Source organism: Vanessa cardui, chromosome 14 (assembly GCF_905220365.1).
Source record: "Vanessa cardui chromosome 14, ilVanCard2.1, whole genome shotgun sequence".
Classification (NCBI taxonomy): Eukaryota; Metazoa; Arthropoda; class Insecta; order Lepidoptera; family Nymphalidae; genus Vanessa; species Vanessa cardui.
The window spans coordinates 6,956,944-6,973,268 of record NC_061136.1 but is presented as its reverse complement, the minus strand read 5'-3'; the positions used below and the strand labels follow the sequence as shown (position 1 = coordinate 6,973,268).

Sequence of the window (16,325 nt, the reverse complement as noted above, 5' to 3'; positions counted from 1 at the left end):
GAAGCTCACTAACCATTCAAATTAAATCTTTGACCTTGGTACGGTGTTCCATGGTTTCTTATTATTGAACTGAGTTTTTATTGATCGTGGGATTTTCCAGGGTAAGTTGCGAATCACTCGGCTGTAGCCGGTGTTCATATAGATCAATTGAAAGATAAAAATATATATTGGTACGAAGATTTTTTTTTTGTTGAAAATGAAAGGCAATGAAAATTGACTACGCTTCATATAAATTGAAAAGGTAAATAAAAGACATTGTTATATAAAATTCCTATATTTCGATATTTTAAATAACACAACTGGCTCTGAAAATATTTGGATTGCAAAAAACAAATCGATTGGTTAAAAAGGGATCAGAAAGAAGTCAGTTTATACACAGTTAAAATTTTGAAATAGTGGAGCTCGATACACTTTATACAATACAATACAATTATACAATAATTTCTAATACACGAATTTAATATAAATATCACAGTCAAAGATTATACAACTAAAGCACTAAATCTAAATGGCAGTGTATGTTAGGATACTTTATAATATCCATGTGATAAAACGAATCTTGTCTTCGAACAGCATATGGACTTGATTAAATATATTAAGAAATATCTATCCGACAATACCAAAATGTGAAGCTAGTCTAAATACTGTGACTAGAATTAGGAATAAATTACGATATACAGTTATTACTATTTTGGTAGCTACGTATTACAAGTGCTATCATTCGACTAATATTTTGATTAATTTTATTTAATCGTTATAGTTTAAAACACTACGAATTTCTATTATATATGTTCAATAACCAAATGTTACCTCAGGTTACATTCGATTCGAATGTGTATCAAAAATGTATTTCATAATATCGATGAGTATCAAATTTAATTTGCTTAAAACAGGGTCATTCTTAATATATTTTGTATTCTATAAATTGAAATACACACTACACGTATAACTTCTAACAACATTGACAATACAGGCCTAACAGATTTAACTCCACTCGTAAATCTCAAGTAGAATTTACGTATCGTTCGTTTTGATTTAAATACGTCAGAATTGCTAAATACCCTTTAGCTTCATAAGACATTTCGATAATTACAAGATCTTTTTTTAACACTAACATACTAGTTATAAATAGACAGACACGTTTATCTAAAAATTTTAAACTCACTGGATCTAAGACCTATGGAAATGATGATATTGATTATTGCTTTCCGTTTCTTTTAAATCGCTAATAATTGATTTAAATTGATTTAATTATTTTATCTGACTCTTGTTTTCAGGACTCTGTAAAAACAATTTCATATTAATCAAACCATTACGAGTTTTAGTCAAACTCTTTTGTTCTAAATTTAAATGTGTTATAATTCATGTAATGTATCACAAAGTTTTTTTTTTCTTTAAATGTAATTAATAAAAGATTGAAATTGTATTGCTTACCTCATACGGTGGTGGGGGCAATATATCATTTAGATTTATTTGACAGCCCTGCTCGGACCGTGCCACGTTCGAATGTCGGCCTGTCTGAATGGGAATTTTGAAACTATTCTCTCTTCCCAACCAATGCCACTGAGGGTAGTCGTATTCTAAATCAGTCGTCGGACAAACTTTACTTTTGTCTTGCCTACTCCTCGACCCGGATCTGTTTGTGTGGCAAGACGCACAATCATCTTCGACGGCATTATTATCATTATGGATGTTCTCGTGTCTCAATTCCCTGTAATCCTTTGTAGATCTACTAGAAGTGCTATGGCAACAAGTGGAACATTCGCCATTCGAATATTGAATGCTACCATTGCACGATCTTACAATGCTATTGTTGTGCGATCTTCTTTCGGGACAACTTCGGGCATCTCCGATGTCGGCATTGTCCTGTGAGAAAAATTGTTTAATGCATAAATCACTTTATATTCCATGTTTGAAATATGATAGTGTTATGCGCAAATCAAATATGTCTGCTTATCTAAGATCAACAAAGAAATTCTCATAATGCTTATCTTGAAGTACCTTGAAATTGAGTTCAGTGTAAATAGCACTGGAGGCGTAAGGTTCCGGTGGCCCCCTTTTTATTCTGTCTACACTCGAAGCATCCAGTCCTTGGATTGAATTCTGTGGCAGACAGTATTCCGGTTCGATATTCAAAATGTTTGGTGACTGGCCGCCTGGAAAATATTACCTTTTTAAAATTGTCCAATATCGTTAACACAAAATGTTGAAATAATGAGAAAAGTACCTTGTAAAAGACTTTGATGACAGCCGCTAACATCTAACGTGGAATCGGGAGGGGCAAATACGGGGCGGTCTCGAAGCCAAATAGTGTCTTTATTCAATAGACACTGCTGGGCCGTTACAATAGATTGACCTACAATCGAGATCAACACTTCAATTACACTCATCTTAGAGGTTAACAAATTCATAAATCGTAGATATGACTTACCAGTTGACTTTTTTCGTTGTATGCTATTTCGACGCTTTATGTAATAGATACTAACTATACCAATCACTATAACAGAGAACAAAGTGAGGGCTAACGCTAGTAACCACGTTTCTTGCAATAAGTGCGGAATAGTTCCATCATTTGGCGGTTCAGTCCTAGAAACATACCTTTGCATTAAAATACAGTATATGAAATTAATTAAAACCTTTTTAGATAATTTAATATGCCTCATGTGGTTCTTTATTCATAGTATCAGAGGAAATTGTGACGTCATTTGATACCAGTACTATTGGTGTGATATCAGTCTCATGACCGCTCATGTAAATCGTGGATAGAAATCTATGCATATTAGAAAGTTTTTACGTCATTGTTGCAATCAACTTGAATTAATAAGATGTAGTACTTATAATAATGAACCAACATATATTTACATACATACAGCTGAGATGGCCCAATGGTTAGAACGCGTGCATCTTAACCGACGATATCGGGTTCAAACCCAGGCAAGCATTACTATATATATGTGCTTAATTTGTATTTATAATTCATCCCGTGCTCGGCGGTGAAGGAAAACATCGTGAGGAAACCTGCATGTGTCTAATTTCATAGAAATTCTTCTACATGTGCATTCCACATACCCGCATTGGAACAGCGTGGTGGAATATGTTCCAAACCCTCTCTTTAATGAAAGAGGAGGCCTAAACCCAGCAGTGGGAAATTTACGGTCTGTTACTTTACTTTTCATTTACATATACATTTACATATATAAACATCTTCATATTAAGAAATAATTTAATTATCTGGATAACTTAAGTGTAAGTGTCAGTAAATAAAATAATTTAATTGGATCCCAATTAAATACTTACTGTACATAATGTCTCTGCGAGTGCGTCGGTATCATATGTATTTGTGCCGGCGCGCTGAAAGGGCCGTGACCTCTGCGAGTGACAGCGGCGGCGCGCGCGCTATACCGGCCGCCAGCGCGCAAAGAGCTAGCTGCTGCCGCGCGGGTACGAGCGCCCAGGGACATCTGACCCACCACGCGACCGTTGCTACCACCACCCACCCGTATTTCGATCTGATCGATAAACACCTTTTATATCGCTGACCTATTCATTATTATAATTAATAACTCCAATGGCAATATTCTTAATCATAAGGTCAAAAGTGGTCCGGAAACTGTAAAATCACCAATATATTTGATTTGATTGCCAATATCGTATACAGTTTGACCTAATTGATTGCAAAGACCACACGCGTGCTTAGTTGGAGAACATACATTGTAAACAATTTACTTGACATGGGCTAACTACCCTAACCTAACCAAGAAGTTGGTCGGTCAATATTTGATATTTTACTTTAAACTTTAATTACAATAAACAATAGATCAAAATACTTATTATAACAATAACCATATATTATCAACTGGCGTTTTAGGAATTGATCGTCAAGCATAAGGCACAAAACAAACAAATAATCCTCAGTACAATTTGTAATCTTTCAATCTATATCTAGGGATTTGTTTTAAACTACATAAACAATACGATTCCATTTTCTAAAGTACCGACTGCCAAAACAGTGGTATGTTTCGTGATATTAATATTCCTAGTCTAAACAATGTTTTGTTGAGACTGTGTTAATATAGCTTAGGAGATTAGTTATGCTCATTTTAGCCTCATTACTGAACTTCGAGTATGAACAAAAAGACTGCGTTCAAATTTGACCACGTAAGATTCACAAACCTTCTATCAATACAATTATTGTTATATATAATTAATTAATAGTTTGTTTGGAATTATTATTTTTTTGGTTTTAACTTATTAACGGATAAACAATGTGAATTAAATTATCATATTTAAAAAATACACAAGCATCACACAAATGAAATCTGTTTTGTTACAAAATTAAAAAAATATATATGTGTACAATAAGAATTTATAAACTTACCAAATACCCCGTAAGTTCCCCGTTCCATGTATTTGCAGGTGGTGGTTCCCACCGTATCCAAGCAGAGGTCGCGTTAATTACACCCGCTGTCACGCTTTGGGGTGGAGCGGAGGGAACTACAATAATAATTTACTTCAAATGACCATTGTTCTTAGACATAATTGAAAAAAAGTATAAAATAACTTACCATCTTCATCAGTATAACCCATCATGGAATTAGAGGGTTTTCCGAGTAGCATTTTATAAAATGGCATAAGGAATATATCGTACTGCATGTATGCTAACAACCCAGATAAGACATAGCTCGATGACCCACTGTTATCAACAATCGTGAGGGAACCATTAGAGCAAGATTCCACTTGTGACGCATTAAGAACTGCTATTTCCTCAGTGCTGTTACGCCAATTCATAGATGTTCCATTGTACCAGATTTTTACTCCTTCCAAATATTCGTTATAATCTGTCAAAACCTAAAATTAATTTGTAATATTTAGTTAAGTCTATAGTGATAAATTAATATCAAACGTTTAATTTACAACGTTAACACAACTAGAACTCACGTCCCACACAACTTTTAGCGAAGTCGATGACAAAGTTTCCACCCTTCTTAGGACTAAAACATTTTGTTGCAAGTACTTCCTCGCTTGAAGAAACTCGTATTCTGTCATACGAACCTCGTGATCGTAATTATTACCAAAGTTTTCGTCACTGGAATGTACTTTCAATGGATTATTGGTTTTCTTTAACACATTTAGATAAGCTTCTTGCATAACGCTGCCAGCCGCATTTACGGCTATACAGATAACCCTTCCGCCGTGTTCCACTTTCGCCCCATCCAGATACAATAAGCTTGAATTACTTCTAGTGCATTCGGGAAATAAAAGAGAATCTTCAGTACTTTCTAAAATCCAGAAAGTAGTGGGTGTCGGGAGACCTTTTGCTTCACAGGGAATTGACACAACATCGCCCTCCCATGCGGTCAAATTGGACGGTATCTGCGTGAAGTGCGGTAAAGCTGCAACAGATGGCCATATCAAAATAGCTCTAAACAGATATCGAAAATAAACATGCAATAAAATCAAACCGAATAATAAAATGGAACTCACAATATACAGTCAGAGATGCGCTGGTTATACTTGAGCCAGCGTGGCTATCGGCTCGGCAGGAATAGATACCCGCATCGGATGCGGACACCTGTTCCAACCGTAATAGTCCCCGGATTATTGTTGCGTGTGAAGGCAATACACCGTCTTCCTTTACCCATGTTATTTTTACACTTGTATCATAACTCTATAAATAAATTAGAAATTTTAATCAGGGCTTGCTTTAATTCATTTTATATAATGCGATATTTTTAAGTATAATTTTTGAATTATTAAGACAAATTACCTGACAGTTGAATTCTACGTTTTGACCAACTAAGGCTGTAATGTTATTGGGTTTTATCACAAAGTGCGGTCTCCTTAAAACAATTAACGCGGCCGCTCTCGATTGCCTCTCCCCAGCAATATTAGAAGCAATGCATCGAAATAGTCCACTATCATTTGGTAGGGTTTCGAGTATTTTCAAACTACCGGTTTCCGTAACTGTGACTCTAAAATATAAGGAGCATATTTATTGAGGTCATAATCTAGGTTATAAGAAGATTCGAAATTCGAACAAGAATAAACCGCTATATTTTGTAATTTAATTTCATTTTAGTATTTAACCAGTTTTGGTATCTTAACCAGGTCAATGTAGTACGATGGTCTGAAAGCCTCTCGAAACCATATAGGCTAGAGTGTGGTGTAAGGCAGGGGGGGCTTACATCACCTAAGCTCTTCAACCTCTACATAAACGCTCTGATTGAGGAGCTCAGTAGCACACATGTCGGATGTTATATCGACGGCATTTGTTTTAATAACATCAGTTATGCAGATGACATGGTGCTGCTGAGTGCGTCTGTCTCTGGTCTAAATAAATTACTTAAGATCTGTGAAAATTATGCTAGTTTGAATGGCTTGACATATAATGTAAAGAAAAGCGAATTCATGGTGTTTCCGGCCAGTAATAAGCCACTGTCTTATGCAGTTCCTCCTGTTAAGCTATATGGGACTCCATTGAAAAGGGTGGAGCAGTTTAAGTACCTCGGACATGTGGTTTGTTCTGACCTGACGGATAATGCAGACATGGAAAGGGAGCGCAGGGCGTTGTCTGTTAGAGCTAATATGCTTGTACGCAGGTTTGCTCGTTGTTCCATAGATGTTAAAGTCACTCTTTTCAGAGCTTACTGTACCTCATTTTACACGAGCAGCCTGTGGGTCGACTACACGCAAAAACAGTTCAATGCCCTAAGGGTACAATATAATAATGCGTTTAGGTTGCTGATGGGTCTACCGCGATACTGCAGTGCATCCGGTATGTTTGCCGAAGCACGAGTAGATTGTTTTTACACTACGTTAAGAAAACGGTGTACATCCTTGTTGCGTAGGATTCGTGCTAGTCCCAACAGCACCCTAAAAACATTTAGTGACAGGTGCGATTGCCGGTATTTGAATCATTGTGGAATGGTTCATGTGCTGGCAAATCGTTCCTGTCTTAAATAAATAAATAGAGTAAGTATTTAAATTTTAACTATTGTATATTTATTTATTATTGTTATTAACGTAGTTTAAAATAAATATTTTGTATGCTAATATCTTTTCATAAGTAGATAATATGTAATTGTATAAATGTAAATGTTATGATCCTTGGATGGTCGAAATAAAATATTATTATTATTATTATTATTATTATTTAATATAATGTACGCCTTTTTCGTTAATGTAAAATAGTAATCAAAGTTACTAAAGTTATTCGTATTACCTTCCGTTTACTTCAACGTCATAATTTTGTCCGTCTTTTGACCAATGCACTGATGGCTCAGGAACTCCTCGAGGAGGTACACACTCTAGTAAAGCAGGTTCTCCTGCAGCCACTTGGACATCTCTTGGTTCGACTCTAAAGTCATCTCGCATAACTAAAATAGTATCGTAACCTTTAGGATCTTTTACAAAGCGGAAAAAAATGTTACAGGTGAGTCACAAAAGTAAAACATAAGAAGAACGCTTAAGTTTTAATACAATTTTTTTCAAATTAGTATTTGTAAGTTCATTAATATAATATTATTGGCAAAATTTGTAAATGCAAATAATACAGCATTTAAAATAATAATAGAGAAATTTTTATTTTTTATTTTTAAGTTTATTTTTAATTTTATTTATTTTTAAGCCTTCACAAGATGGCTTCTAAAAATCAAAATTGTGCCCCTTTCAACCACTATCTTCGAGTATGATTCAATTTTTCTAACCAATGAGCCATACCACTACATTGATTAATTCTAAGACGGCATATAAGTAAATAGGCAGTCACTAATTTTATTGTTATAACATTATCATGAAACTAAAAGTTTTCTCTTACCAGCAACATTTAATGAAGCGTTTTGACTTACAGCCTCCCCGGCTATATTGCGAGCCACACACCAATAAATCCCCTCATCACTCTCTTTCTTCCCTCGGTTTACCCTACGTTGACATAAAAAATATTAGACATGTCGATTTTTAGCTTGCTTTAATTAAACCTATTTCTTTATTTATATTACGTGAACAACAACGACAACAACAACAGCCTGTACATTCCCACTGCTGGGCTAAAGGCCTCCTCCTTTGACGAGAAGGTTTGGAACATATTCCACCACCCTGTTCCAATGCGGGTTGGTGGAATACACATGTGGCAGGATTTCTATGAAATTTGTCACATGCAGGTTTCCTCACGATGTTTTCCTTCACCGATGAGCACGAGATGAATTATAAAGACAAATTAAGCACATGAATCAGCGGTGCTTGCCTGGGTTTGAACCCGCAATCGTCGGTTAAGATGCACGCGTTCTAACCACTGGGCCATCTCGACTCGAACTCGACGTGAACATAAATTTAAAAATATTTTATTGGTATCATTTAGAGGTAAATTAACTAACCTTAAAAACAGCAGACCATCTTCTAACAATACCCTGTGCCCATCTTCAGCCGGGGGCAAAGGAGATCCATCCTTGAACCACTGCACCGCTGGTTTCGGTCTTCCTTCCACCACACATCTTAAAGTTGCGGGCTCGCTGCGACCAGATACGGTATTCGAAGGATGTTCTTTAATTCTTGGAGCTCGATTTTGCGCTAGTGAATGTTAAATTATAAGTAAGAGTCTATAAATATAAGGGGTCTATTGATTTTAAAGGAGAATACATATTCGTTAAGTTTCGTCAGTACGATATTCTATCCCACAAAGCATGAGACCATCTCGCCTCTCGAAACATAAATGTACGTTATTTAATCTTTTGCGTTCAGTTTAATATATAAAACAAACAATGTTATTTTTACAATATTTTATTTTGAGCGACCCGCTAATAACGTTTTAATTAATTTAACACAATGTAATTTTGCGTGCACTAGATCATTTACACATTGGCTTAATACTTAAAATATACAGTTAATATTAAACATATTTAAATATTTTTTAAATGGTATGGATAACGATTGTTTATTATTGTGTGATACAGTCATATTTATAATGTTTTTTATAATTTACAAAAAGTATAGAATTTTCTCGTTTTCATAATAAACTCGTTAATATGTTCTTTTATGCCATTAACACACCTTAAACGGACTTAGTCCTAAGAATGACTACAGAACAAAATGTAAGCATATTTTACAGACATTAATGAAAGTAACAAATTTTATGTATAATATAAAATTTAGCTCAAATTTATTTTCTTATTAATAAAGTACCGTTTACAATTTGATTTTTCAAACAGTAGCTTAAGACATACTACAAAATCTAGATGTAAAAATGTTAAATTTCTATAACAATCTCAAATCTTTTTTGGAATGTATGCGCTAAGATGGATCAATGGACGGACTCCTTTTCATCATCATAATTATAAAACAATTGAAGCAATATGAAACAAAAATTTAATAAAAAACGATATAAAAACTTTTTGTTGGTCATTATTTATCTATAAATGCCAAGAAAATAAAATCAACAATAAAACATAAACGTAGGCACAAAACGTGTCAAGAACGACTATCATTCGTTTAATTTTATCGAGCATTAATATTTTTTCTGTATAATACAATTTGATATACTCAATATATCTTATTTTTATTATGCTTTTAAGAGCTCAGATTTTACGAGTAGATAAAAAACTAAAAAAAGATATCTATTAATGTCTCAATGATCTTTGGCTCGCATTGTCTGACCCGCTGCATTCAGATCGATACTCAGATAAACTGACACGCGGCATATTGTAATAATTTCTTATTAAGGGGTCTTACAGTCTTACGACAAAATAACAGCAGATCATCTTAAGATAATGTTGCGAGCAAATTGATCTACGGAATCCTTTTTTTTTCTCCTACTATATAGTAGGTAGTAGTAGTAATCTATATAGATTACTAGTTATTGACTGCGACGTCTCGTTATAGGCGTTGGTTGTCATATGTTAGGCTAAAGAATTGTAATGTCCTTCCTTGGATGCCAAGTTTGCTTCATAACAAATTTCACCAAATTCGGTACATTTGTTTGGTCGTGAAAGAGCGATCGATGGACAGACAGATTTACTTTCACATTTATAATATTAAGTATAGACATAAGCTGGGCAAAACATATATGGAATAAAAGTTTGAACTCTATATTTTTTGCGTTTCTTGGAAAAACATCAGTAACCAAAACATCAGTACTCGTATATCTATCGGTAAAGTCGTACTTTTGTAAACAGCTTTATTTATTTTTTTGACATCCCTTGCGGTCAAGCGCGGTAGTTGTCCTTTATTAATACTTGTCACTGTCGTGATAAGCGTACAATGTACGCATTATCTTGACGCGGCTGTCTTTTCGTACACAATGTAAAGTAGACGCTTTGGACGGGGTAAACAATGACGTCTGTTTGTTATGTGTGCAAGAAAACTTTATGTTTTTTATTGGTATTCGTTTAAATATTGTGTAGTTCTAAAAATCAATTTTAAATTTCGAATTTAGGAATAACATTCATCTATTTAGAATTACTTGTTTAATTTTTTTTTTGATTATTTAAAAATAGAACTATGATAAAATAGGGCTTAATTTCAAATAACTTTTTTTCTATGTAGGCAACATTAACCTTGATGTGAAATAAATTTAGGTACATAATAGTGTTTGAAAATATAAAAATGTAGCTTAAACATGTAATAAAATAACTATCGATAGGTACAAACGTTAACGATATAAAAATGTAAGTCTATAACTACCCACGAAGTCTAATTAAGGTCGAAATTAAAAAACAAAGAGTCCATTGTTTCGTTAACGTAACACTTTTACAAAACTACATTTTGTTAATTGGCTTCAAGCTACTTTTAATTACTCAATGTACAATTGAACGGTATAAAGGTTGGCGATATTTGAGCATGCAATTTTAATATTTACGGTAAATTAATAAGGACGCTAATAGCGTGTACGTTGTTTTGAGACGTGATTATTATCGGAATGATAACTCATCATTAATTAATGTAAAGTCTTAATTGGAATTGATTGCACGAGCTTTAAGCTTAAGTTGGAAATGTATTATTTTTTATAGGCATCAATATTTTTATATACATTTAGTCTAGCATTCATTGCAATATATTTTTGGAAACAACTCTCGCGACTCCTAAAATGTACGTCAATGGCCCAGCTGTTCTGAACAATGATTCAACTCAATAGGATGAACGATGAACGTGAACCCATAGAAAACGAACGCAAGCAAGCATTCATTTTTATATTTAAGATTCTAGACGTTTTTATATCATAGAAACCGTGTATTTTAATTCCATTAGGATTATTCAAACTTAGACGAGTAAAAAATATTAAAGAACGATCGGATACTCATACCAGCGATAGGTATTTATAAACGTAAAAAATATTTCTCTGAAAATAATTATGTTATAAACACTTAGTTATATTAAAAATGTAAAGTAAAAAGTAAGAGGTCAGATAAATTTTTCACAGATGGGCAAAAAAGTCTTCACTTTATGAATAGCTTTAGAACTTATTACAACGTTGATCAATTCGAATAGATTGAAACATACTTGTCATATAATAAAGATATATCTACTCGATTATAGATAAGATATAACGATAGAAACTAGTTCATATTTGATCAAATTGAAAATATAAGATTACAATAACGTCTGATTGAAATGTAATATCTACGATAAATAAATATTTATTTGACTTGTTTTAATGTGATTGACTATTATAGTTCTTACTAGTAAGATCCGGCTTATTCTTCAATATCAATGATTTACCTCCTGTCACAGGCAAATAGGAAATATGAATTAACAGTAAATGATTACCTGTAGCAAATTGGTGATATTCGTAAGCGGAACGAGATTGGAGGAGAGCTAAAGATCAACCTTAGTAGCGTAATAGGAAAGGCATAGGTCCTGAAGTGAACTAATACGGGCGTTTGGTGAGAACAATGAATAATGATGACTTTCTTGCGTTATTTTCAGCTACATATTACTGTGATCGAAGACATAGTCTGAGTGAATAAAATCTATAGATATCACAGAGTCGCATTGATAATCTATGAAGTAAGTTCACTATTTATAGTCACAGCTCATCTTTTATATTTTTTTATTAATTTATTAACATCCACGGTCTCACGGCTGCCCGTGCCTTTTTTGCGTGCCATTTATGTTTCATCTCATTACTAAACATCAGCAGATCTTCACCGGACTTCGAGCTCGTTGTTTTATTTGAAGACGTACCCGAATATATATACTTAAATGTATTGTTTTTGTCTTACTTTGTAATATTAAAATAAATAAGGAAAGTTCCTTACAGCTAAATTGTTTTTTTTTTTTTATTATTATTTAAATATTTACTTATAATAGAGGAATACGAACGGGTATATAGGCCCTTATGATATAAATACCATATATTATCTACTGGACTATGAAAAATTAACGATTCCTGTATCGCCAATGCTCCACCAAACTTGAGGGCTATGATTTTATGTCCATTGTTCATATAGTTATATTGGCTTGCCCACCCTTTATAACAATCACAATAATACTACATATTGCTGTTTGGCGGTAGAATTCATGGCGAGTCGGTGTTACCTGCCCAGAAAATACCGAATAAATACTGTACCCTAGTATAAGACTAGGGTACAGTATTTATTCGGTATTTCGTCAGTTAAATTCAAATTAATTTATAAAATAATGGAGCTTAGTCACAAAAGGTACACATGAGTCGGGTTCGTGAAACAATTTTACTTTGTTATGTTGACCACTCAGCTCAAGATGTCTTCACACCTACTTCATTTATGCCACTTTTACCCAGATTCCGAACCTACGGTATTTGGTTTTTAATCAAAATAACTACACCTCAGGTCAGCTCAGCAAACTCATAAGTTATGTATATATCGGATTCATGTGCTAAGTGGGACTCTCTGAAATTTTCATGTCAGCATATTGCCATTAGCAGATTGAAAGCTTAAAGTTATTAATAGGCGATGTTATATTCGCAAAAGTGTATCCTCGAACAGATCTCGGACTATGGGCGTGACGGAATAGAGTGCTCTTCTATTTGAACTTGCTTGTGCAATCTGTAGTTGGGTAATCTTATTAAGTTGCCATGAATAAAAATCGTTACAATAGTTATGAACTTTATAGGTATCATGATATGTATACATAAGGTATATACCCACAGACTCAGACAATTCGTAAAAATAAATCTTTGGCATAAACGTCAATATGTACATATCGTAACCAAATAAGCTGACATGAAATAAAATACATATAAGTACGTATCGTTTGGTCTTTATTGGGTACTTTATTATTTAAAGATTTAACATACTATGAACTAAGACATTCCAGGACACGACTGGTTCACTTTTCATACTTTTATTTATTTCCCAGTATTGTATGACCGTGTTGTTGATATTGTATGTAGTTTTCTATTATTTCAAAGTGAGATGAATATTTACCCGAGACATCGATTAATGCTTATTTCGCGCATCAGTGTTGCTACTAAATAAATTAAACAAATTTTATTCTACAAATTTTATAAGCGCAATGTCAATATTGTAGTAAAATATATAGAATTAATATAGTGTAAAAAATATAAAAGCCATAAATCATCTGAAATTCTATCCTTTGCTATTAACCATTGAAATAAAATAGTATTGACTGGCATGAGATAAGTTTGACAGACGCACGGTTACGAAATACGAAGGCCTGTGATAACGATATAAAGTGCACCACCCATTAGGTTAGCGTTATCAACGAGACGACGATTGACGGGTTTGACGCATCACAGACTATTTATTATTACACATAGATTATTTTCTTCTTTTTTTTATATTTTTGCTCTATAGAAAAGGCAAAAGTATTGCACCATAGTGAAAAATCTATTATAATTTATAATGATATTTCAATATGGGAATTAGTCTTTTTTTTATTCTAATTTCAGAGTGGCATATACACTAATTTTTAGAAGGACTGTTTTTTTTATAATAGGTAGATAGAGTGGCTGTTAGGCTAACCGACGGAAAGTTGTCACCATCCATAGGCATCGGCTCTTTAACAAATATTAACAACACGCCAATGCACTACCAACTTTAAAACTAGGAAGTTGGTTCAGTTGTGATTTGTGTCTGTAATTACATTGGCTCACTTACCCGTGACACCGGAGTACTACATATACTACTAAATAGTCCTATAAAGTTGTCGTTGTACCAACATTGGCGGGTTTGGACAAATTCGTCACCAAGTACATAAAATATGTTAAATAGTCCGTTTTTATCTGCAATACATACAGCTATATAGAAGCTATACTACTATAGCTATATGTAGTGGTTGGGCTTTGTGCAAGCCCGTTCGGGTAGGTACCACCCACTCATCAGATATTGTACCACCAAACAACAATACTTGGTATTGTTGTGTTCCGGTTTGAAGGACATAAGATTTAGGTTCCCAAGGTTGTTGGTGTATTGGCGATAATAAGAACGGTTAATTTTCCTTACAGCGCCATTGTCTATGGCCGGTGGTCACTAACTACCAGGTGCCCATATACTCGTCCACCAACCAATACAATCACGCTAGTACAAGTACAATCGCTCTATATTATAATAATGATTCTGTAATGACACTGGCAAATTTATAATTTCATCGTCATTAGCCATTACGTACGGTACATATGGCCAATACGCAACCAACCAATCGACTTAATAGTGCTGTCGTATCTTGGAATGTGTACTTACACTGGGAAGTAATAAATAATTTAATATAATGAAAATCAATTTTCTTCATAGTATAATAAATTATATAAAATTAAAAAAAAACTTGAATGAAATCAATTGTATAATATCACTACTATTAAAATAACTTTCCCTCGCCATGAAACAATAAATTCATTTGTAATTTAGTATCATAAATATGTTAATAAACATCAACCATTTGGACTGAATTTAAATATGTTTTATGATATAAGTAATAAATCAGTTACACGTAAGGGCGTCGTTAATTAAATCTATCGCCTAATGCTTTTTTATAAGCGTTGTAAAGTTAAGCTATAAAGTTAAAACGAACAAAGGCCTTACATTTCAAGATATATAAGAGTAATTATTTAAAAAATGAATAAATTTTTATATACGTTCACAACATAATAACATTTACATAAAAAAAAACCTTATGAGTACGAAAATTACAATAAATTATACTAACAATAAAAATAATATTTATACATCTCTATAAATATAATTCGTAAGTTTTATGTATGTTAAATTAACTGAAGTTTATTTAAATCATATTTACCATTAGTTCCATTCAGTCCAATGAGTAATAAATGAACAAAAACTAAAAACACAAATTGGTTCCTCCCATTTATGGTGCTATCACAATCATTACCACCGGCATCCACCATACTGCCACCGAGTTACACCACTTCACTTCCAATTACATGTTTTAAAAAAAGTTCTCATTCACCAGTGTATTTTATATGTATTTAAAATGTCATTTTTTAATTTCGAACGCGCGCCCAAAAAGTTTTATATCAACACGCATAAGCATAGCGCGGGAACGTTCGAAGTAGTCTGTGACGCGACCGCTTGGTTTCGAGTCGTGTGTCGTACTATTACCTCCCTCCCTCATCTGTTTACTCTCTCCAAAATGGGGGGATCCAAAGGCGCCGTGCGCTGATCTAATGGGATATTACAACTGTTTGACCCATTGTAAATAAACGAAGAGTGCCATGAACTGTGATGCAACGTCATACATTAAAGAGATCGCTTAATTGTGGCGCTTCGAGCTATAAATCACTATCACTCCTGCTTGATACCAAATGAAAGTTATATTTATGGCTGTTTGATTTTAATTAATGAAGTATGTTTCTCATTTAATTTAGATTTTAACTTTAATAATGAATAGTTAATAGTTCTTAATTCATTACTTTTTTGTATCTCATATTTGTTTCATATACATTTATATTGCTTTAAATAGGTCGAATACGTATATAATAATATTTATGATATGTTTATTCAAATTATTTTGTACAAACGCGAATATATGTTTTCTTTTGATATAAAAAAGCCCCTTAAAAATGAGCTTCAAGGCATGCCTTAACAAAACATAATAATTACCTCAATGTATGCAATTAAATACGCCTCAGTGTATTTGTGTTAACATCTTATAACAAATCTTGCTGCCGTTGCAGCGTTTTAAAAACTATTGACCCGGGACGCAACCCCAAATATTTCGCTCGAAGTCGAACAAAAAATTTAAAAGACCATTCAAAAAGGAAACGAAATAAAATACGGCTTATTTCATTCGACGTATTTGTCGAGTTAGCGCATGCGCACCGGGCGGGCGCCGACAAAGGCGCTGTGCTCAAATAAAAAACGTTCTAATTTCAAACC

At 33.5% G+C, this 16,325-nt stretch overlaps 1 protein-coding gene across 1 annotated transcript; it reads right to left on the bottom strand.

Annotated features, from left to right (window-relative positions):
* Positions 1-273: 273 nt before the first annotated feature.
* On the bottom strand, positions 274-15,528 carry LOC124535197 (protein sax-3-like). The gene is made up of 15 exons (XM_047111299.1): positions 15,226-15,528; positions 8,373-8,565; positions 7,817-7,920; positions 7,223-7,376; positions 5,768-5,972; positions 5,485-5,668; positions 4,939-5,393; positions 4,566-4,848; positions 4,379-4,494; positions 3,298-3,509; positions 2,432-2,586; positions 2,228-2,356; positions 2,002-2,156; positions 1,435-1,866; positions 274-1,281 (listed from the first exon to the last, which is right to left on the bottom strand). The coding sequence occupies exons 1-15, from the start codon at positions 15,332-15,334 to the stop codon at positions 1,252-1,254; spliced, it is 2,916 nt and encodes a 971-aa protein (XP_046967255.1). The 5' UTR covers positions 15,335-15,528; the 3' UTR covers positions 274-1,251.
* Positions 15,529-16,325: the final 797 nt, after the last annotated feature.

What these genes read in the sequence shown, in the direction of transcription:
- LOC124535197 (XM_047111299.1), bottom strand. Translation starts at nt 15,334, where the DNA reads ATGGTGGATGCCGGTGGTAATGATTGTGATAGCACCATAAATGGGAGG. An exon ending in CGCTAAAAGTTGTGTGGGAC is followed by an intron (nt 4,849 to 4,938) that starts GTGAGTTCTAGT and finishes AATTAATTTTAG; the next exon opens with GTTTTGACAGATTATAACGA. An exon ending in ACAACGAAAAAAGTCAACTG is followed by an intron (nt 2,357 to 2,431) that starts GTAAGTCATATC and finishes TCTCGATTGTAG; the next exon opens with GTCAATCTATTGTAACGGCC.